At 48.6% G+C, this 22,164-nt stretch overlaps 1 protein-coding gene across 2 annotated transcripts; it reads left to right on the top strand.

The window, feature by feature from the left end:
* The first annotated feature begins 1,051 nt into the window (after positions 1-1,051).
* nt5c2b (5'-nucleotidase, cytosolic IIb) lies at positions 1,052-18,247 on the top strand. 2 transcript variants are annotated; one of them, XM_084684831.1, is made up of 18 exons: positions 1,052-1,247; positions 2,955-3,074; positions 6,227-6,300; positions 10,980-11,097; positions 11,277-11,372; positions 12,353-12,444; positions 12,660-12,717; positions 13,495-13,588; positions 13,712-13,765; positions 13,918-14,001; positions 14,126-14,167; positions 14,297-14,404; positions 15,172-15,238; positions 15,416-15,586; positions 16,081-16,132; positions 16,991-17,051; positions 17,506-17,682; positions 17,797-18,247. In XM_084684831.1, exons 2-18 carry the CDS (start codon positions 2,974-2,976, stop codon positions 18,022-18,024), a joined length of 1,677 nt encoding a protein of 558 aa, XP_084540957.1. In that variant the 5' UTR covers positions 1,052-1,247; positions 2,955-2,973; the 3' UTR covers positions 18,025-18,247. The 2 variants fall into 2 exon arrangements, with proteins under 2 accessions (XP_084540957.1, XP_084540958.1); XM_084684832.1 differs by having other exon boundaries at positions 1,240-1,247; positions 2,951-3,074.
* The last annotated feature ends 3,917 nt before the right edge of the window (positions 18,248-22,164 follow it).

The raw sequence follows: 22,164 nt of genomic DNA, 5'->3' as shown, positions 1-22,164 counted from the left end.
AGATGCGTCAGGTTATGAGATCTAATGTTTAAAATAATACATGTCATATTTAACTGTTAACTCGCAATTTAAAACAGTTTAAACTAGCTGTTGACACACTCCCCACCGACCCCTATATATTTTTGTGGGTGCTGAACTCCATGGATGGAACTGTCCGTTTTGGCGCAGTGCTGATGTCAGCAATAGAGATTGTATCGCCTACCGCCACACACCTTTGCAAAGACATGTCCACTAAAAGTGTCGAATTTCATTAGGCTATAAACAGTTGTGTCTGATTTGTCTGATTTTGGAAATGGACAGCATGATTGCACCGTTTTTCACAAATGTCGCTGGTCTGCTCTAAAGTTGTAGGTTGGATGAGCCATGTCATTGTCCTTAGTATATTTGAACATTCTAGTTGTGTATTAAGTTAAGCATTAACTAGGCCTAATAAAAAGACTAAACAAACCTGAAGGTTGTTTCCAATGGCCTGTAATAGTATAAATGCACTACATGTACTTCATCTATTTGCCTTCATTACAGTTTGATACAGCTGAGATTATGTTTAGTTTATCATAGACTTTTGATTGTGTTCTGTCCAAATGACACACTATATTAGAGACTATATCCAACACTCCAATGTAGTGTACTACTGCCATCTGTTGGCTGAAAGATACTGCAAGAACTGGTCAGGTCTGATTGTATTGAATACATGTAAAGACAAATGGACACCAGGTCTTTAAATTAACTCATAAATTGGATGGCTCCTCTTAAAATAACATTTAAGACAGCCCACAAATGCTAATTAATTTAGGGATGTATTTAGGGATTAAGACTCAACTCAAGTTAGCATAGCTACTTTGTGTTCATTATGGACTTGTGCTGTTGTTGAATTGTTAGCCGGACGTTCATTTATGATTTCATTCACTTATCCATTGCTTTTGATGACATGAACGTTGTAGCCCTCATAAGAAATCACATCATTGGCCTATGTATGACACATATCGTCCCTCCCCTTTTTACCAATACAAGATGAAGCAAAACACCGCCCACTATCTTATAACAACTACTACCAGCAGAGGAGCTCGACTTGAAGCAAGAACTGCGAAAGAGTTTTAACTGAAGAGTACAGGCATCACAGTGCTACTTGTTTTGAGAGGCCATAGCGTTTCTCGTTTTCCACATTTTGCTATTATTTTTTATCGTGCATGCAGCGCATGCCCAGATTATCTGACGGTGCAGTTGTTGCTTTATCGTTGAACAGAGAGGTGAGTATCCAGAAATATGTCCACTAAATCCGCTTTTGTTCCTGCAGCTGTCTGTATCGTACAAGTCCTTGTTTTTCTTTCAACAAAGGGACGGCCAGAGATTTACTTTGACTACTACCTTAACAAGTCGCGAAAAATCGTGTCAAATGTTAGCAAATACAGCAAGCTATACTAGCTAGCTAGCTAGCCGTTCTCGTACAGCAGACGAATACTGTATACATAGACTACTAGTCTCTAGATACCTGGTTCCCCAGCAGGGGCAAGCGGAGGCTGAGGTGGACTAGCTAGTAACAACAGCAGCATCAGCGGGGCCTAGCTCTTGCAGCCAGATCAGAAGATCGGAAAGGTGATTTGACAGACTGCCCTGGTGGTAATCAGCTGTTCTGCACGCTATTGTTGTCTGGAAACTCAACGAACTGTCTCTGCTTGTATTAACATAAGCAGGACTGGAGTGCCAATCGTTCAAATGCTATTAATGTTTAGCTGGTGTCGGAGGTCCAGAACGGCCCGTAGAACCAGTGGGACCATCTCAGTGCTTAACTGAACCAGTTGAAGGGCAGTTTAATTGACTACTGCGTAACGTGATGTCACTTTGTTTCGGTTTGAAGCACTTAATTTTACGGTGTTGATTTGTCAGGACAAGTCTCTCTCCCTCACCCCTCAAGGCTCCAGCCTGTTTGTGTGTGCCAGACTGTAGGAGTTATTATACTGTGAAAGCTGAACTCAGCATTTTCCCCTGCCCCCAAAAGACACTGAAACCATCAGCCATGAAATAGCCCATATTTCTAAAAAACTGATACAAATACGTTTATTTATACATTCATTTTCCATCATGACATTTTCTCACAGGCATCTGAAGGCCTCTTCTGTTTAATCTAACCTACACGTTACACAATAAGATAAGATGTGTCTGTCCTTTAAATACGGAGGACAATTTTTTTTGTCCTTTCAAATCATCAGATGCAGCTAAGTTTGATCCAATTTGATGTGTCAGTATTTATCCACGCCTTAAACTCCTATGGCTTTATCATAAACATCTCAACACTGAGAGTGGCCTTTGAATTTCTTGTGAGTTGCCCAACGTCAGGCTATTCATTAAGCCATCCCAGGATGATTAAATCCATCAGGCTTCATTCATCCAATTTTATCCGTCGTTACTTAGTCACGCACAGAAGCACTGTGAATGGATGTGTGTCGTTTGATGTGATGTGCAGCTCCAGTGATGAAGCGAGCCCAGGCTTTAAAACAAGGAGTAATGAGGGATGAAGCAAGATTGTAGGGCTCAGTCGTTCTATTGTTTACCGAACAAACGCACCCCGGTTCAGAAAAAGTACAGTTAAACCCGTTCTGATTTCTCTGTCATTTTCTGCATGACATTAAACAATCACGTTTCAACAACCTATGAAACCTAACGTGTTCTGAAGAGCCCAACAACATCTGGTGGAACCTTGTGGAACACATTTACATGTAGTCATTTAGCAGACGCTCTTATCCAGAGCGACTTACAGTAAGTACAGGGACATTCTCCCCGAGGCAAGTAAAGTGCCTGAAGTGCCTTGCCCAAGGACAGGAACCGAACCAACAACCTTCTAATTAATAGCCCGACTCCCTAACCGCTCAGCCATCTGACCCCTTACTGTGGAATACTGTGAAGGCAGACCCTGCCATCATGTCTCTCTCTGTCCCTCTCTGTTCCTTTCTAGACAGCCTTCGAGAGGATTTGAAGATGACCACTTCCTGGAGTGACAGACTGCAGAACTATGCAGACCTCCCGGCCAACATGGATGGCCTAGCCATGAAGAAGTACAGGAGAGAGGCCTACCACAGGTATGCGCCGCTTTAGCATTAGCCCCACTAGCCCTACCACAGGTATCTGCTGCGTTAGCATTAGCCCCACTAGCCATGCCAGCATCACTGAACAGCCCCAGACGCTGAATGCCATGATGCTAACTGGGCTAGCTAGGCTATCATAGATACTCGATAGGATAAATTCATACTAGCAGGCTCTACAGAGGGCTGTGAGCTCTCTCAGTGTCAACTGGCCCACAGCAGAACAGCATGACATGAGTGAATGTTGACATGAGTGCTTCAGTAACCGTTAGCCTACCCTAAGCCCACAGGATTGCTCTAATAGTGAAGTCCCCGACAGTGCTTCTGTCCCTTGCAAGTTTTTGTTGTTCTTTGTCCAACCAACTCAAATGTAGGATGTTTTTTAAATCAATGACTTTAAGCAAAACAGTTCAACTGTTCATTACTTAGTGGTGGATTTTGTTAGGTCACTAAAAGGGTCTTTATAGCCTAGTCCTAGATTAATATATTTTCTAAAAAACCATAATTATTCTGTGTGCACTAATTCAGTTGACACACATTCCAGTCTCTGGGGATTTTAACTTGCACTTCCTGCCTGAGGGGCCTTTGAAAGCCACAACCGTTGCACAAACTTCCTGTTGAGCGTGACACAAACTATCGCCCCTTCCATGTCCAAATTCGATAAATAAATCATCTAATTGATTGACATAAAAAAAAAGCCATCATCCACTCATAAAATAGGTTACAGTGTTTTGGCAGTAAATTACTTTTAAGTAATTTACTTTTAGTAATTGGAAAATGAGGGACCACTAAAATAGATGGACTGTGGTCCGTTTATCTAATGATAGGACAAGCCCCGTGGCTAGCCTCACTGAGTGTTGGGCCAGAGGGGGGAATGAAAGTCCATTTGAGGATGATAAATGCCGGCTTGTTGCGCAATGTCTAACCCGTACTAAAAGTGTGTGTGTGTTAGCTGGTGGTGGAGTTGCATTCCATTGCATAATTTTGTCACAGCAACTCTAAAGCTGTCAATTTATTTTATCTTTGTCCCTCCTCTGTCAAACAATCAACACACACGCTATCTCCTTCTGAAGCAGTGCTGGATTTTTCTCCTTTGACGTAATCACTGCCGTTGAAAGAATTTAGGCTAAATCTTGCTTCAATTATTTATCTTTTAGAGGAAGAACAATGTCTTATTAATAGCCAGAGCTTCAATAGGGGAAGGGCCATTGATCACACAATGAAACCTCGCCAAGTTGTGGTTGACTCAGATAGACTTCATCAGCTGGGGGGTGGTGGTGGGGGGTGGGTCCTCCACCCGTAAGATAAGAGGCTTGTGAAAGAAACATCCGTCCAGATTGTCACACTATGGTGGGTGGACTGAGAGAAGGCTTCTCTGTTGGCCTGCTCACGTGTCATAACAGCTCAGCAGGTATAGGCATGCCACCACTTGTGTGACCTTTGTAGCCAGTCGTCCACTATTTACCTGAATATGGACCGGTTTCAGAGTAGTTCACATAAAGGCCCCCATGAACTTCAAGACCTTTTGTACTTTGATTCTCAATACAGAGAAACAAAACGCTGGCTCATTATTCAGCTGATTGTAAGCCTAAAACAAAACATATAAAGATATAGCTGTGGTATTGACTCATTGAGGCGCGTTTTATATCCGTTTATTTTCTGTAGGAAAAGGTTATGATTTAGCATGGACATGAAAAGTACACTGACTCAGAGTCTTATTTAGAGAGATTGTAATTTTCCCTTACTGAAAGACTATGCATTGTTTCCCGTTGCCACAGAACAATACTGTAGTCTACCCTGAATTTAAAGATCCTAGTATTGGTATGAAGGATTCTCAAGCCTGGCATGGGGCTTTTCCTTCAGTGAAAACGCCCCCTCCCTAAGAGAGGCTAGCAACCTGCTTCCACCTGACTTATGATTGTTCTGGATGTCTTTGAGGGCTAGCAAACAAACAAACAAACAAACAAAGTTAAAAATAACCCCCCCCCCCCCCCCCCCCAACAACAACCAGGCGACAACAGAGAATGACACGGAAAGGCCACAATCGTTTTTGCAACAAGTCAGAAAAAAAAAAAAAAAACTGTGAATGGCAAGGAAGCGAAGAGAGAAGGGTCTTTGTGTTTGGGCTATAGCTGTTGTCTGTTTACCAATCGCACGTTTAATCGCGTTCAGAATGCATCGCCAGTCTTCGGGTGGGTCTGGATCTAAATGGCAACTGGTTCACTATGGCTCTGCTGCCAGGTAAGACTGTGTTTGTTACCGTTTTTTAAGTCAGTGTTTTGTGCTATTTTGTATTATTGGGACTTTTGGTGTGTGGGAACGTACTAAGCTGGGGTACTTTCTAATGAGTCCGTTTTGAGTCCCAAGCTGAAGGCTACAGCCTTGAAAATCCATGATATGTCCGAAATATCCAAATATTTTCAAATCCGAATTTCCGAAAAGACTTTAACACACTGTAGATGTGTGTCTGGAAACATCTACATACCTTTTTAGAGATGATCTGTTAATGGTAGAGTTATTGACATGAGCAGTTGTTCCCATAGCCAGGTCTTATGTGAGCCAGGCTACAATGTAGGTGAGCAGAGAGTTACTCGTAGCTCGTATTAGCGACAAAGCTAAGCCAACCCGCTACACCCGGGCCTTGCAGAGATGGGGAGGGGATGGCGGAGGCTAGCTAGCCTGGAGTTAGGCAGGCAATGTAAACAATGCAGACCACTCCTGACATATCCCCCCCCCTCCTTCTGATTTACCACCACTGACAGTTGAGCTGGCTCAGAGGACATTAGCAATGCCAGTCTCAGCTTTTACTGCCTCAGTGCTGCGAAGGCTCCCTGAAGGGGAGCTCGCCTGCCTGCCAGCCTGCCTGCCAGCCTGCCAGGCTAGCTTTTACGTGTTCAACTGTGACTAATAACCGCACTCTCCTTCCCAGCAGCTAATGTCGCTCCTGAATGAAACATCACCGTCAGTCATAATTGTCCTCGTACACTTGTTTCCTAGAATTGGTGATCCAGCGTGGTGATAACGTAAAGGGGAACGGGACGATGTCATGTGTCCACCTTGCGCTCAGCCTTCGACATCTTGACTTTAAGGGACGTTCCTCTTTCCAGTCCCCCTGTTCTAACTGCCCCTCTCTGTCTGCCCTGCTGCAGAGTGTTCGTTAACAGAAGCTTGGCCATGGAGAAGATCAAGTGCTTCGGCTTTGATATGGATTACACATTAGCAGGTAAGCACAAGTCTACCCACCCACCCACACACGCAGCCCCCCCCCCCCCCCCCCTCTCCGGAAGCACCCGCCAAGCCCAGTGTCAGTCGCTCCCCAACAGGTTGACTCGGTCAGCTCCCCCCAGTTGGCATAGCAACTCGTCAGCTATATTGATTTTTTTCTCTTTCGCGTGTTGACAAAGCACGCCGGTCGGAACGATAAGTCACTCGATAAGTCTGTCCGCATTTGGATGTGTGCGTGTGAGGAGAGGGGAGGGGAGGGGAGGGGAGGTTGTCCTTTGGGGAACAACATGAGAAGCCATTGTCTGCCCGGCCTGTCTGCCCCAGGAGGCATTCAGAAGGTGAGGGCTGTCCTGGCACCGTCGCTGGCGTCGGAACGGGACGACAAAGAACGGAAACGCGCCTGTGAAACGCGCCAACCTCACGTGGGTGAGGAACCTAGAATGGTCTTCAGCGATGACTTGCTCCTCGCTGACTCGCTACTTCGGATTGGCTGTAAGGAAGTCGATGAATACCTCGTTCCACCGTTGACTAATTGTCTGGTTTCGGTGACCCCCCCCTTCAAATGATTCGGTGTGACCTTGTTCATCCAGATTCCAAACTTGACCCCCCCCCTTTAAAGATTCTGAACATGCCTGAGTGAGTCAGCTACAATATAGTGGTGGCCTCAACCAAAGTATATTAGTCTCGCATCTAAAAATACAGACCTTTCCCTGACTTTTAAGGAAACTGTTCACCCCTGCGATGGCTGGGGGTGATGGATCCTGTTAGAAGAGAGATCACTTGCACCCATCCGCCCTCCAGAACCTCCCCCTGGTCTCCCTCCCCCTGATCTCCCTCCCCCTGATCTCCCTCCCCCTGGTCTCCCTCCCCCTGATCTCCCTCCCCCTGGTCTCCCTCCCCCTGATCTCCCTCCCCCTGATCTCCCTCCCCCTGATCTCCCTCCCCCTGATCTCCCTCCCCCTGATCTCCCTCCCCCTGGTCTCCCTCCCCCTGATCTCCCTCCCCCTGATCTCCCTCCCCCTGGTCTCCCTCCCCCTGGTCTCCCTCCCCCTGGTCTCCAATCCTCCCCCCTGATCTCCAAGCCTCCCCTCTGGTTTTCCTCCCCCTGGTCTCCCTCCCCCTGGTCTCTTAACTCTTAACTTCCCCCCTGATATCTCTCCCCCTGGCCTCCCTCCCCCCCCTGATATCCCACCCCCCCCCGGTCTCCCTGCCTCCCCCGTCCGTAGCTCCAAGCCCCGGGGTAGAGAGATTTTACGGAGGGTCAGCTGTTGACATGCTCCCCTTTATGGGCGACCATAACCAAGTGACAATGTTTACAGGACCGGAGAGGGGGTATCAAGTCTCGCTCGGTGTGACCGAGTCTGGTTGCAAAGCCTCGAGATAACATCCCTGGCAACTCGCGCACCACAAGGGCCAGGGTTGCTCTTGCGGTTAAAACAGACATGGTCGGCATGTCAGCGCGGTCAGTTAGAGATGGGAGTCTGTCATTGGAACTTTTTATCCAAGATGGCCACAGTTGTTTACTTTCTACAGGCGATGAGGTCATAGGCTAGGTCTAGTTTGTGGACCGATGGCACCTCATGCATGCTCTCAGTTTAATACAAAGACTTGGCTACATGACAGATTGACCAAACAGGACAACCGTAGATGAAGGCAAATGTCCCTGTTCGTATAGATTGATTCATTGCATGACATCACAATGCACTTTTATGTGTTATCATCACACATCCAACACCCCCCCCCCCCCAGTTACCATGGTAACCTGTCTTCCTACATGCTAACCAGGCCACCTAGCATTCCGTGTGGGTCAAAGGTCGCCTTACTCCATTCCAACCTAGCTGCTGACAGCTCCACAGCTGTCTTTACGTGACCGACGTTGTCAATCTGTCCCCGCCCCCACCCCCCTGCTCGCCCCACTGCAAATCACCCTGGTAACCAGATACCCTCGGCGACCCCGCCACATCTGCAGTCAATGTTGTAGAGCCGTGGAAACGGGTCGTCCAACCCGATCCAACATGCTCTTGCTCTGCGCAGGCTTCCGCCTTAACCCGGATTCAGAGTTAAGTTAGCGGGTGAAATCCTTTGTTCATCCCGCTTGGTATTTGGAGGAGGGTTGGCCCATTTATTGTGTCGTTTTCAGAGCAGCTTCATTTATTTATAAGTTTGTTTTTAGGTGAGGTTTAGCCCCTGGCATGGAGCACGATAGGCTAATTAATAATCAAGAAAATGACATGGTGATCCTGGCTAATAGAGATCGTTAGGCTAGGTGACGTCCTTGGAATAGACTAGGTGTCGGACAACCTATAAAAAGCAGCCAGGAGACAGCTTGCCAACCAGGTTGACAGGTACTGTATGTAGGGCAGCCAGTCAAGAGAAAATAGATGAGCGTCGTAGTAGGATGAGTTGGGTTGTTTACCCTGTGCTGAGGTGGGCAGGGGGAGGGCCGGGATACTCTTACATTTGGGTCTTAAGTGACCGGGGCTGTAAATTCAAGCTTGGTAACGTCCACCGACACACACACCAACACACACGCGTTCATGTTCCCCCCTGTACGCGCCGCGGAGCTGCACATATAAGTTTGAGAGCGTATGTAATTATCTGTCAACGAGATCATCAGGAGAGGAGGAGGTAACAGATCCCTATGTCTAGAGTGGCTGACCCTCTGTGTGTGTGTGTGTGTGTGTGTGTGTGTGTGTGTGTGTGTGTGTGTGTGTGTGTGTGTGTGTGTGTGAAATAGGAGCGTTCGTGTACAGAAGGTGGGGGGGGGGGTTGGACTGAGCTGGGCCCCAATAAACCATCACCAAGGTCATTGCCAAGCAACGGTCAGCTAGCATCTCTCCATGCACACAAGCTGCGGGCTTCCAGAAGCCTCCGTTGACAGTGACCTGCCACTTTAGCCGTCTTCACACCTCAACGCAGTATCTGTCACTTTCCCCTCACGACTGCCTCCCCCCTCCTCCCCCTCCCCCTCCTCCTCCCCCCAACCCCCCAACCAGCCCGTCCGCCAGGAACACACATTTTATTTTCGACGGCCGCGCCTCGATGAGAACGGCTTGTCCGATCAGCAGCTGCTTACTATGCAAACATGCTCGCCCGCTCACTCAAAAGCTCTCTCTCAAAAAGCCTCCAGCGCATTGCTAAGTGTTAAAAAAAAAAAAAAAAAAAAAAAATGTATGCCACTACTGTACGGGGCCGGCTGTTCACAGGGCTGGTTTTGGCCGAGCCCGCTACCCCCGCTTAGCGTCACGGTAACGCCTGTGGGGCTAGACGGTCGGGGGTGGTGCGCTCTGGGGTGTCGCGTGACAAACACCCTGGCTGACCAATGAGGCGAGCCTGACTGACACGTATACAGTTAACCTTTTGGGAAGCCTTGCCAGGTGTGTGTGTGCGTGAGTGTGTGTATAAAGGATGAGCGGAAGCAGTCCAAGGTCAGCGTTCTGAGAACCTCCCAGCTATCCAGGGAGAGGGGGGGGGGAAGAAAGAGAAGGGAGACAGAGAGAGACAGAGAGTGATGATGGGAAAGGTGATGGAGAGGAAAAGACTCTCAAAATAGGTTTCTTTGTAGCGGCACAGAGCTTAGGGAAATGGAAGGAGGGATGGGGGGGAGAGAGGAGGAGGGCAGGTTATTTGTATGGAGGAATGCGGCCAGGGCTTGTAGCCACTCTGGGCTCTGTGCCGACCCCTCCACTAGCTATCAGGGCCACCATGGGGATACAATCACCAGAGACTAGCCTGAGAAAGAGACACACACACACAGGCTTGGAGGCACACACACACACACACATTCTTACCGTGCCAACACGGATAGATACACACACACACGTCTAGGCACACAGACACACAAGAGCTCTTGAGTATGTGGGTGTGCGCACACACTCTGCTCCACTCTGGTTCGGTACCAGACCACAGATGTTTGCCAGGGTTGGCTTGAGGTCCAGCTCACATTGTCCTCACTGACGGCATCAGCCAACTCTTCCCCTCCTGTGGTCCGGTTGCAACACGTGTGAACTCAACACCAAGTAACTAATACACACACACACACACACACACTCATAGAGACACTGTCCATCATCCTCACACTCGGACACAAACACATTCTACTAACACCCCCCCCTCCCCCCATTTTGTATTATTAACTCATGACAAGTCCTTCTTCCAGTGCCAGCTATCATTTTAATCCACGGTCAGTCCCCCCCACGCAAGCCAGGGCCAGGGCCAGGGCCAGGGCCAGGGCCAGGGCCAGGGCCAGGGCCAGGGCCAGGGCCAGGGCCAGGGCCAGGGCCAGGGCCAGGGCCAGGGGCCGGGGCCAGGGGCCAGGGGCCAGGGGCCAGGGGCCAGGGGCCAGGGGCCAGGGCCCAGGGCCCAGGGCCTGGGCCCAGGGCCTTTGTTTCTGAAATTTCACTGGGTCTCAACTGAGACTGTGGATTAGTTCACAGAACATTCCGGCCCTTGGCTGGAGGGAGAGATGTTTTGTGTGTGTTTTTTGGTAGTGTTGTGTGTGTATACATATTTTGCGTGCACCTGCCACGATGAACGCTTAGCTTGTCTTGCCGAAGTAGCGTCGCCGGTCCGTTCTGTCCGTGTCCGACGCCCAGTCTGTCCCTCCTCCCAGAGTCTTCCTCCTTTTCCTCTCTCAGTGTACAAGTCTCTAGAATCTTCCTCCTCTTCTTCTCTCAGTGTACAAGTCTCCGGAGTACGAGTCGCTGGGCTTTGAGCTGACCGTGGAGCGCCTGGTCTCCATCGGTTACCCCCAGGAGCTGCTCAGCTTCGTCTACGACCCCTCCTTCCCCACCAGGTCAGTCAATCCCAGGGCACGACCTCGCCCCGTTGCCGCGGCGACAGGGCCCGTGCAGCGTGCGGACACCGTATACATTTCTCTCTGTGTTTCTCACTCGACCGTTTACGACGAGGCTTTCTGTAGCCCACGTTAGCAAAGGAAATGATGTACTGTTTGCTCTTCGTCCATGTGTTCAGGGGTCTTGTGTTTGACACCATGTACGGGAACCTGCTGAAGGTGGACGCTTACGGCAACATCCTGGTGTGTGTCCACGGGTTCAACTTCCTCCGAGGGTGAGCTCTCTCTCTCTCTCTCTCTCTCTCTCTCTCTCTCTCTCTCTCTCTCTCTCTCTCTCTCTCTCTCTCTCTCTCTCTCTCTCTCTCTCTCTCTCTCTCTATGTCCCCCCCCCTCTCTCTCTCTATGTCCCCCCCCTCTCTCTCTCTATGTCCCCCCCTCTCTGTCTCTCTATGTCCCCCCCCCCTCTCTCTCTATGTCCCCCCCCCTCTCTCTCTCTCTCTCTCTGTCTCTCTGTCTCTATGTCTCTATGTCTCTATGTCTCTCTCTCTCTCTCTCTCTCTATGTCTCTCTCTCTCTCTCTCTCTCTCTCTCTCTCTCTCTCTCTCTCTCTCTCTCTCTCTATGTCCCCCCCCTCTCTCTCTATGTCCCCCCCCCCTCTCTCTCTCTATGTCCCCCCCTCTCTCTCTCTCTATGTCCCCCCCTCTCTCTCTCTCTATGTCCCCCCCCCTCTCTCTCTCTATGTCCCCCCCTCTCTCTCTCTATGTCCCCCTCTCTCTCTCTCTCTCTATGTCCCCCCCTATGCCTCTCTCTCTCTCTCTCTCTGTCTCTCTGTCTCTATGTCTCTATGTCTCTCTCTCTATGTCTCTATGTCTCTCTCTCTCTCTCTCTCTATGTCTCTCTCTCTCTCTCTCTCTCTCTCTCTCTATGTCTCTCTCTATGTCTCTCTCTCTATGTCTCTCTCTCTCTCTCCTCTACACTCTCTCTCTCTCTCTCTCTCTCTCTCTCTCTCTCTCTCTCTCTCTCTCTCTCTCTCTCTCTCTCTCTCTCTCTCTCTCTCCTCTACACCTCTCTCTCTCCTCTACACCTCTCTCTCTCTTTCTTAATCACACCAGTTCACATTCCTCACCAAACTAGTTCTCGGGTTCTCCTTCCCCGAACCATGTGATCTGTGGGAGGATTTTAATTGAGCCATTTCAGTTTTTGTAATAGTTTGATCGTGAATTGCTGTGTGATTTCTCCTCCCCTCCCCCCCCAGGCCTGAGATACGGGAGCTGTACCCCAACAAATTCATCCAGCGAGACGACACCGAGCGCTTTTACATCCTCAACACTCTGTTCAACCTGCCAGGTGCCCTTCCTAACACAGCTGTCACAAACCAGTTCATCTGGCTCACTAGCCGCCGGTGTCGCCTGGGAAGCGTCCAATACGTTTCCACTGCTGACGTGCTCCACCCTGGCCAACGAGTTCATACATGTCTTAGATGGTCCCGTTTGGCCTTAAAAGGTCAGTCACAATCAATGAAATATCATTTTATTAGTATACCTTGTTCCCTCTCTCGACAGAAACCTACCTCTTTGCTTGTCTGGTGGATTTTTTCTCAAACTGTGACAGATATGCCAGGTAAGGACCCGCAGTTTGAAATCTGGTCTGTTGTCGTGTTTGATTGAGTGCCGTAACGCATACCTGGGCATGGCAACACTGGCAAAGGGTGTCAGACACCGCTATCGGCCAATGAGACAGCAGCAAGCCCTCCAGCATGGGTGGGTCCAACTCTGTTAGCCAATACGAATGTTTCTTATGAGATAGGAATCAGGGTGTTGTCATATTAAGCACAGGGCTGTTGCGTAGTTTACTGTAATCACCTTAACAACCACCGTATACTAATTGTCCTTAGGTCTGCATGTTAAGTAATGCTAAAGATGCCTATCTTTGATTACTTGATCATAAAATTATGTAATGACTAATCTTTTATTTTTTGTATAATTATATATATATATATACATATATACATTTTTATGATGTCATATCATCAGTAAATAATTATTTTCAGTGTTACTGTGCCAAGTTCTCAGGGCTCCAATGACTATATCGTTAGCAAGGAACTGTTTAATTTGTGTGTGTGATCTGGAATGGTTGCATGTTCCTTGTTCTCTGAAACCACCTGTTGGTCTTTTAGGGGCAGAATGCTTTCCTGTTTGGCTGGGACACCTCCAACAAGGGAAGACTATCCCATTTAAAAGCAAACGAAAAAAAAAAAAAAAACGAAAAAAAAAAAAAAAACGAACAACATGTCGTGACCCATATTGCATCCCTGGCGCGTGTAAAACTACAGCCCGTCCACTCGGGGGTGTGTGTGTGTGTGTGTGTGTCTCCCGCCCCCCTCCACCCCCTCCTCAGCTGTGAGAGCGGTTTCAAGGATGGAGATCTCTTCATGTCCTTCAAGAGCATGTTCCAGGACGTCCGAGACGCTGTCGACTGGGTCCACTTCAAGGTGTGTTGATCGACTCGTGGGGCTGTGGTTCTGATGGGTTCTGGCTAGCACATTGTTGTCATCTGTTCTGTTTTTTCTTTTCTATTTCATTTACTCTTTTTTTTTTTTTGGGGGGTCGTCTAGGGAACCCTGAAGGTGAAGACTGTGGAGAACCTGGAGAAGTTTGTTGTGAGAGATGTAAGTACACACACACACACACACACACCCATACCACCATCATAGAACTCACACACACACACCCCAGGTCCATGTTTGGTCCATGTAACTATAATAGAGTCCGGTGTTCCCTGTTGGGCGGCATTCTTACCGTGTGTGTGTGTGTCCTGCAGGCAAAGCTGCCTCTCCTTCTGAGCCGAATGAACGAGGTTGCCAAGGTTTTCCTGGCCACCAACAGTGACTACAAATACACTGATGTGAGTACACACACACACACACACACACACACACACATACTCATACTGACACACACACACTAGCACAGCAGTGTGTGGGCTCTGTGGTCACAGTTCCTCTATATCGTCTTGTTCTCTCCCACAGAAAATCATGACCTACCTGTTTGACTTTCCTCACGGCCCCAAGGTAAGACGACACCCGGAGTGTTCTACCTGTCAGGGCACAGCTCTGAATCAGCACATATTACCTAAAGGAACCCACTGACACATGACACTGTATTCCATCTGCATTGATGCGTGTGTGTGTGTGTTCCAGCATGGCACAGCCCACCGGCCGTGGCAGTCCTACTTCGACCTGATCCTGGTCGACGCCAGGAAGCCTCTCTTCTTCGCAGAGGGCACGGTGCTGAGACAGGTCGACACGGTGAGTCTCCACACAAACACAGAAAAACATCCCTTCCTACTGGGACTAACACAGCTGGGCCAGCACAGACAGTTTTACATTTGCATGGAGAGGGAGAGGGAGAGGGAGAGGGAGAGGGAGAGGGAGGGAGAGAGAGGGGGAGAGAGGGGGAGAGAGGGGGAGAGAGGGAGAGAGAGGGAGAGAGAGGGAGAGAGAGGGAGAGAGAGGGAGAGAGAGGGAGGGAGAGGGAGGGAGAGAGAGGGAGAGAGAGGGAGAAAGAGAGAGAGGGGTGGGGGGAGACACCGAACAGCTGGGCTCCACTCTCTGCCAACATGTGAAGAGCCGCTCCTCCAGCTAGCGTGCGTAGCTACTTAGCACAAGTCGCCACTCATCACCCGGGTCCCAGAGATCTCCTGGATGACACGTACAGGTTGAGGGGCTCCAAGACGGGCACGCTGGGGATTAGTTGAATGGCTTAACAGATGAACCGGGGAGATGATGTGTGCAGATGTGAACTGAGGAGGTTAGAAGAGGGCTCCTGATACACTGGCCAACACGTGTAAGGGTCAGATGGCTGAGCGGTGAGGGAGTCGGGCTGTTAATCAGAAGGTTGCCAGTTCGATTCCCGGCCGTGCCAAATGACGTTGTGTCCTTGGGCGTTGTGTCCTTGGGCGAGGCACTTCACTCTACTTGCCTTCAGGAGGGAATGTCCCTGTACTTACTGTAAGTCGCTCTGGATAAGGGCGTCTGCTAAATGACTAAATGTGATGAGTGTGTGTGTGTTGCAGACGACGGGGCGTCTGAAGATTGGCACCTACACGGGCCCCTTGCAGCATGGGATCGTCTACTCTGGAGGTGAGACACACACCAGCCCCGCCCCCCCTCACTTCCTGTCCTCTCAGTCACTTCCTGCCTTTTGCAATACGCCACGAAGGAACACGGAAAGGTGGATCGCCCACTGTCAATAAGAGAGGGGGCTGGGGGAGGGTCAGAAATAACGTGTGTGTGTGTGTGTGCGCGTGCCCCCCCCAGGCTCCTCAGACATCGTGTGTGACCTGCTGGGGGCCAAGGGGAAGGACATCGTCTACATCGGGGACCACATCTTCGGGGACATCCTGAAGTCCAAGAAGCGCCAGGGCTGGAGGACCTTCCTGGTCATCCCCGAGCTGGCCCAGGAGCTGCACGTGTGGACCGACAAGAGCTGTGAGGCCACAAACACACACATACACAGTTGCGTACACACACAGACTCACATGCATACGGACACGCACGCGTGCCATCTGACACCTTGTCACAACCCACATAAAGATGCCGTACATACTGGCATATGTGTAAACGCTGATGAGCGCACACACACACACACACACACACACACACACACACACACACACAGATAGAATGATGATATTAGTCATCGTAGCTGTAAAATGCTCGTAAAGCTTTCAATAGCTTGTGACCCGATGCCAAGGAGAGAGTGAATGAGGGGGAAGGTGGAGGGAAGGAGGGATGTGAAGAGTCTAGAGTGACAGAGGGAACAAAAGAGAGAGAGAAAGAATGGCCCCTGACGCATAGAGAGTAGAAGTGATTGATAGGGAGCGGAGGGAGGGCGACGGGCACAGACGGACAGAAAGGCAGACAAAAGAGGGGGAGAAAGAGAGGCAGAGATTTGACTGGAATCCTGTTCTCTTTCACCACAGCTCTGTTTGAAGAACTGCAGGGACTGGACATCTTCTTGGCAGAGCTCTACAAGTGAGTACAAAGACTTGCTTTCTTTCCCCCTCTCTCTGTCCCTCTCTCTCTCTCTCTCTGTCCCTCTCTCTGTCTCTCTCTCTGTCCCTCTCTCTCTCTCTCTCTCTCTCTCTTCCTTCCCTCTCTCTCTCTGTCCCTCTCTCTCTCTCTCTCTGTCCCTCTCTCTCTCTCTCTCTGTCCCTCTCTCTCTCTCTCTCTCTCTCTCTGTCCCTCTCTCTCTCTCTCTCTCTCTCTCTCTCTGTCCCTCTCTCTCTCTGTCCCTCTCTCTCTCTCTCCCTCTCTCCTTCCCCCTCTCTCTGTCCCTTTCTCTCTCTCTCCCTCTCTCCTTCCCCCCCCCCCTCTCTCTCTCTGTCCCTCTCTCTCTCTCTCCCTCTCTCCTTCCCCCCCCCCTCTATCTCTCTCTCTGTCTCTCTCTCTCTCCTTCCCTCTCTCTCTCTCTCTCTCTCTCTCTCTCTCTCTCTCTGTCTCTGTCTCTGTCTCTCTCTCTCTCTCTCAGCAGCTGTGCGCGTGTGTGATCCTCTGCCAGAGGAAACAAAGTCTGAAGGGTGAACCCCAGCGGAGAAGCCTTCAGATAACAGAGTTCACAGATAGTTATTTATAACCCTGCCTCTATCTCTCCTCCTCACTGCCTGTTCTCTCGCCCTTTGTCATGCTGACTGACGCTTCTCTTTTTTCCACTCTCTCTCTCTCTCCTCTCTCTCCATCTGACGGATATATAGTGGGATTAAGTTAATCTTGTTTAACTGTTTTTATTGCGTTTTTTTATGTTCTCTCACTCCCCCTTGTGGTTCCGTATCTCTCTCTCCCCCCCCCCCCCTCTCTCTCTCTCTCTCTCTCCCCCCCTCTCTCTCTCTCCAGGCATCTGGACAGCAGCAGCAACGAGAGACCTGACATCAGCGCTATCCAGAGAAGGGTCAAGGTACAGGCTTTATACACACCTGTCTCCATGGTAACCACAGAAAACAGCCCGTAATACACACACACACAAACACACTCGTACAATCCCCGGTCCCCAAGCCCATGCTACCACGACCAGTTGTCAAACATCTGGTGGGGGTGCGTTCATGCGTCACAAGAACATGTCATGTTCGTCATGTAATAGCCCAAAGAAGATACCAAAGAAATTAAATTCCTAATAATGCTACAGTGATTTACTCAAAGACGCACGGAGAAAGGTTGTTTTACAAAAGATACTTTCATTGCTGTGTGTCATATAACGGGTAATCATCTCCTCAACAATTGTTCAAATATGAATATGAGCTGATGAGTTCTAGTTGGAAACGCAGATAAATAATCAGATATGGGTGGTGCTCAGCGGACCCTATTCTACATGTCCCTCCATGCCTTTCGTTCCCTGCCTCCTCCTCCTCCAGAAAGTGACCCACGACATGGACATGTGCTACGGCATGATGGGCAGCCTGTTCCGCAGCGGCTCCAGACAGACGCTGTTCGCCTCGCAGGTGATGCGCTACGCCGACCTGTACGCCGCCTCCTTCATCAACCTCCTCTACTACCCCTTCAGCTACCTGTTCAGGGCCTCGCACGTCCTGGTGAGTGCACGGCCCTGTTTCTGAAGCTAAAACAACGACATGTACACTCCCCCGGTTTTGCACTTCTGACAACCCCCCCTCCCCCTTCTCTCCTGCCCCCCCCCCCCCCCCCAGATGCCCCACGAGTCCACGGTGGAGCACGCCCATGTGGACATCGACGCCGAGTCGCCCCTGGCGACCCGCAACCGCCACTGCACCGACTGCATCGAGCTGGACTGCAAGAGGAGCCAGCTGACCCGCTCCATCAGCGAGATCAAGCCCCCCAACCTGTTCCCCCAGACCCCCCAGGAGATCACCCACTGCCACGACGAGGACGATGACGAGGAGGAGGAGGAGGAGTGAGGAGGGGGGAGGAGAGAGGAGGAGGAAGTGGTGTTTTTTTTGGAAGAACAGTCTACGATCAGGCTAGGCTGCTTTCCTTTTCTGTATCGCCCCATGCTCCCTGCCTCCTGCCCCCAGACCCCCTGCCTCCTACCCCCTGCTTCCTACCCCCTAACCCCCTGCCTCCTACCCCCTGCTTCCTACCCCCTGCTTCCTACCCCTGCCTTCTGCCCCCAGACCCCCTGCCTCCTACCCCCAAACCCCCTGCCCCTAAACCTCCTGCCCCCAAACCCCATACCTCCTGCCCCCAAACCCCATACCTCCTGCCCCCAAACCCCATACCCCCTGCCTCTTACCCCCTGCCCCCATACCCCCTGCTTCCTGCCCCCATACCCCCTGCTTCTTGCCCACAAACCCCCTACCCCCATACCCCCTGCTTCCTGCCTCCTAACCCTGCCTCCTGCCCCCAGACCCCCTGCCTCCCGCCCCCAGATCCCTTCCCCCAACCTGTTCACCGAAGGGAGTGACTTCCCTTCTACAGGAGGCAAAAAGCATAGTTGGAGTGTGATGGAGTATAATACAATAGTGGAGAAATGGAAATTCAATACTTATGATTAATATATCTATCTATAGCTCTATATAAAAGTTTTAAAAATTGAGGGAGAGAGCTACAGAAAAATATAATTTTAAACTAAAGCTCTGAGGATGTATAGGTATCAGGCCAAGACGAACGTTCGATGCAACGGTGCTTTCATTTGACCATCCAAACTGTCCCCCCTCAAGCCCATGCAGTTTCAGTTTTATCCATTTAAAGAAATTTCTATTTTCTTTTTAGTGCATTTCAGGACTGATTTCAAATGGTTGTGCAATGGTGGCTATCAGGGACTTAAAAAAAAAAATGTATGTAGAAAGAATGGACCTTGATTGTATGCATACAGTGCATATATTGATGGGGGCGAAGGGGAAACATAACATACTACTCAGATTGACTGACTGGGAACATTTTGACAATTTCTCCTGGAGTTCCACATCCCCGACCATTATAAAGACCTCATCATCCAGTAGTTTGATTGTGAAGGTCCAAGGAGGAGTCGCCTTGTCTTGTGTGTCTTGCAAGTGCGTCGTGCCGTCCGGAAAGTCGATGGTTTCACTGTTCTCTTCAGAAGGGGAAAGATCGGACAGTTACAGCCTCCGGTACTGAGCTGAAAGTATGTGCGTTTTAACTGGCAACGTTCTTTTATCGCAATGTAGGAACGACGGTCCAATTGAGCGGTTCTGTCGTCGTACGTTTTAAAATGTGTCGTTCGACGATTTACTTCCTGTTTTGACTTTTTTGTCTGAGTGTGTCTCTGCCAAGTGTCTGTTTTTGCGTCCTGGATGATTGCGACTAGAGGGATCCTTTCGTACAAGCGAAAGCACAGAATTGTGTACATTTGGGTTACACAGAGGCACAAGTGCAACCACGGCAGACAGCATCAAGCTTCCACAGCCTGGTATGACGTGATATGAAGTGAAGTGAGAGAAAGAGAATGAATGAGAGTTATCCCAGATATCTTTGAGACTGTATGGGCATATTCAACAGACATCATTTTTGGAAACACAAACATTGTTACTAGGCAACTGAGAGTACTACAGAGTTAACCACATGCTGTGCAGATAAGCTCCATGGCAACCATGTGTACCGCCATACATGGCACAGTACATGATGCTAATGGGAATACCTCTGTAGGATCTATAAAGAAGGCCGAGTTTATAGGCATCCTTGCATGTATTACACATTATACACACATCTCAGTGTTTAAGAAAAACAATCTTAACAATCTGAAAAATATGAAAGAAAAACGAATATTGAAAGATATCCAAGACTAACATTTAAAAATATTCAACGAAAACAGGTGGTGGGTGACCCTGCATGGGGACCAGCCTAAACATGCAGTATTTAGACAAGGAAGTTGGGAAGCTTGCTGTTGTCCGAGGCCTTTTCTCTCAGTATTATCTTGAGACTTGACTATTGTTCTGGAGAACTCCCTTTGGATCTAGTGCGTCTTTTACCTTTTTTTTTCTTTCTTTTTCAATACCGCATCCTCTCTGTGTGTGTGCAGTAATTCTAGACGCTCCGTGTGTAGGGATAGGGAACAAGTGACCTTGGCATGGAAAGAGGGAAAGTTTGTAGGCTTTGGCTGGAGGGCCGTGTGTGAGAGCGCTGTTTGTGGGGTGCCATGTAGATCAGCGCTACAAAGCGCCTGGGCTTCCGTCTTCTATGTGAGTTGTGGGGTGCCGCCGTTTTTACGAGGCAGGGTCGATGCAGAGTTGGAAGTGTCTGGCGAACCAAAGATGTCGGGAATGGGTCTAGGAAGACACAGGAAGCAGGGTTTATGCCAAGAGATGGCAGCATTATGCCAGTCTGTGGAGGAATGTACAGTATTCTAGAACTGGCTCATGTTAGGATTTTTGGAAACACTGTGAAAACAGGAGCCTGTCTGCAATAAGATCCCATAGGGGGCTACGTTCAAGATCACCTAATTCTTTCTTTTTGGATTGGATTTAGACTAGCTTTGGTCTAAAATCCTGTTGAAAGGACCAAGAGTTGGTATTGTCTCTTGAACGTAAACCAGGTCACCTTCTCTTCTCCCCCATACGACCCCACACCCCACCCGTCCATAGCCCTATGTACCCCATAGCCCTGTAGCACAAGGGTGTAGAAATACCTCAACCATGATGGTATGCAGTACGGTGTGTATGCAGGAGAAGAAAACGGCCTTGGAAGACATGGAATGGGACTTTTAAAGATGTATTTTTGGGGATGTCAGATTTGTAAACATAGCTCTCACTTTAATTTTAGACGCATAGTTTTGTATAGCTGTTTTGATTGGCTCTTCAATTTGGGCCGTGTAAGGGAAGGACCTAATTGGTTCCTTTTTGGAGGAGAAAAGGGTAGAGATGAGGAGGAAGGTGAATGTGGGTTTGATCGGGAATCTTATGTAACGATGTAGATGAGTAGAATCTGTTAGAGGAACTATAGGTTCAACATAGTTACTTTTGTATTATTCTTTACTCTGTGAAACGTTTATATCCCAAGTATCGTTTTATTTTTTGGATATTCATAACTGGAAACTGCTACTACCGGCGCAGCTGTATTCCTTATTATGGTTGGTTGGTAGTTATATTTTGAAGGTTTTACAATAAAGCTTGGTAGTTGAGAATAATCTGAAGTCCTTTTCTGTGAAAACACTTGACAAGCCATTATTTTTGCAATGCAGTTTCTGTGCAATATGCATGTAATATAATTGCTGGCCAGTGCACTAAAAGGCATTATGTCCAGTTCAGACCTCTGCGTGAAAAAACGATCTTTGTGAGACAGTATAACACTTACAAGCAAACTTTGTACACAAAATTACATCCAATAGCAGACTTAGAGCGATATGCGAATGAGGGAACCGTGAAAGCACGTGCTGTACTTTGCATTCGATTTTTTTTGTTTTGTTCAGTAGTTTACATCATTTTAAATAAATCTGACCATTTTCATATCGCCAAAAGACAAACCCTTGATTTGTTTTGTTCTTTTTCTGTCATTGTTGAAATTTTCGGTTTCAGAAACCGTTTTTTACTGTAATAGCTTCAGTACGTCTGAGCTAGTTAGCTAGCTATAATCTGGAAGAAAAGCTAACACTACAAGAGATTTGTATCCGTTTTTACGACATGTCCAATTTGTATCCACAACAACAGAGGGTGCCAAAAATCATGCTTTCGGTCATTGTAGTTAAAATTGTATGTGCATGTTCTTTTATGTTCCTCAAAACAGTTTCGTTTCCAGAATGATTATAAAAAAGTACATTTGGATAATTACATGTATATGTACAATAAAGCTCCTTTTCCATAATAAATCATTGTGCTGATTCTTCAAGTTTTTTTTGTTTGTTTTTTTCAAATCATTGAATTGATTCTGAACTTCATTTTTTGCTCTAGCTTTTTGTGCTAGCTGGCACGGTGCGTTTGCAACAATTCAACATCATGTCACGTGCCTTTTTTAAATAGGTCCATCGATTTCCAATCTGGCCTTCATTAGCCCATATTAATATGGTTATCACAAACCCAGGATCAACTCTGAAAGTGAAGACGAAGAGTTTCAATTGACATGTAACACCTGAAAATGTTGACAAC

Source organism: Hypomesus nipponensis, chromosome 21 (genome assembly GCF_054491055.1).
Source record: "Hypomesus nipponensis isolate SF chromosome 21, ASM5449105v1, whole genome shotgun sequence".
NCBI lineage: Eukaryota > Metazoa > Chordata > Actinopteri > Osmeriformes > Osmeridae > Hypomesus > Hypomesus nipponensis.
Note: the sequence above shows the minus strand (reverse complement) of the source record. Positions and strands in the feature narration are given on the sequence as shown.

Bases quoted from the DNA above. Each gene is read 5' to 3' on its own strand.
- nt5c2b (XM_084684831.1), top strand. From the start codon at position 2,974: ATGACCACTTCCTGGAGTGACAGACTGCAGAACTATGCAGACCTCCCG. The intron at 12,718-13,494 runs GTAAGGACCCGC...CCCCCTCCTCAG, and splicing joins AACTGTGACAGATATGCCAG to CTGTGAGAGCGGTTTCAAGG. The intron at 13,766-13,917 runs GTAAGTACACAC...TGTGTCCTGCAG, and splicing joins AGAAGTTTGTTGTGAGAGAT to GCAAAGCTGCCTCTCCTTCT.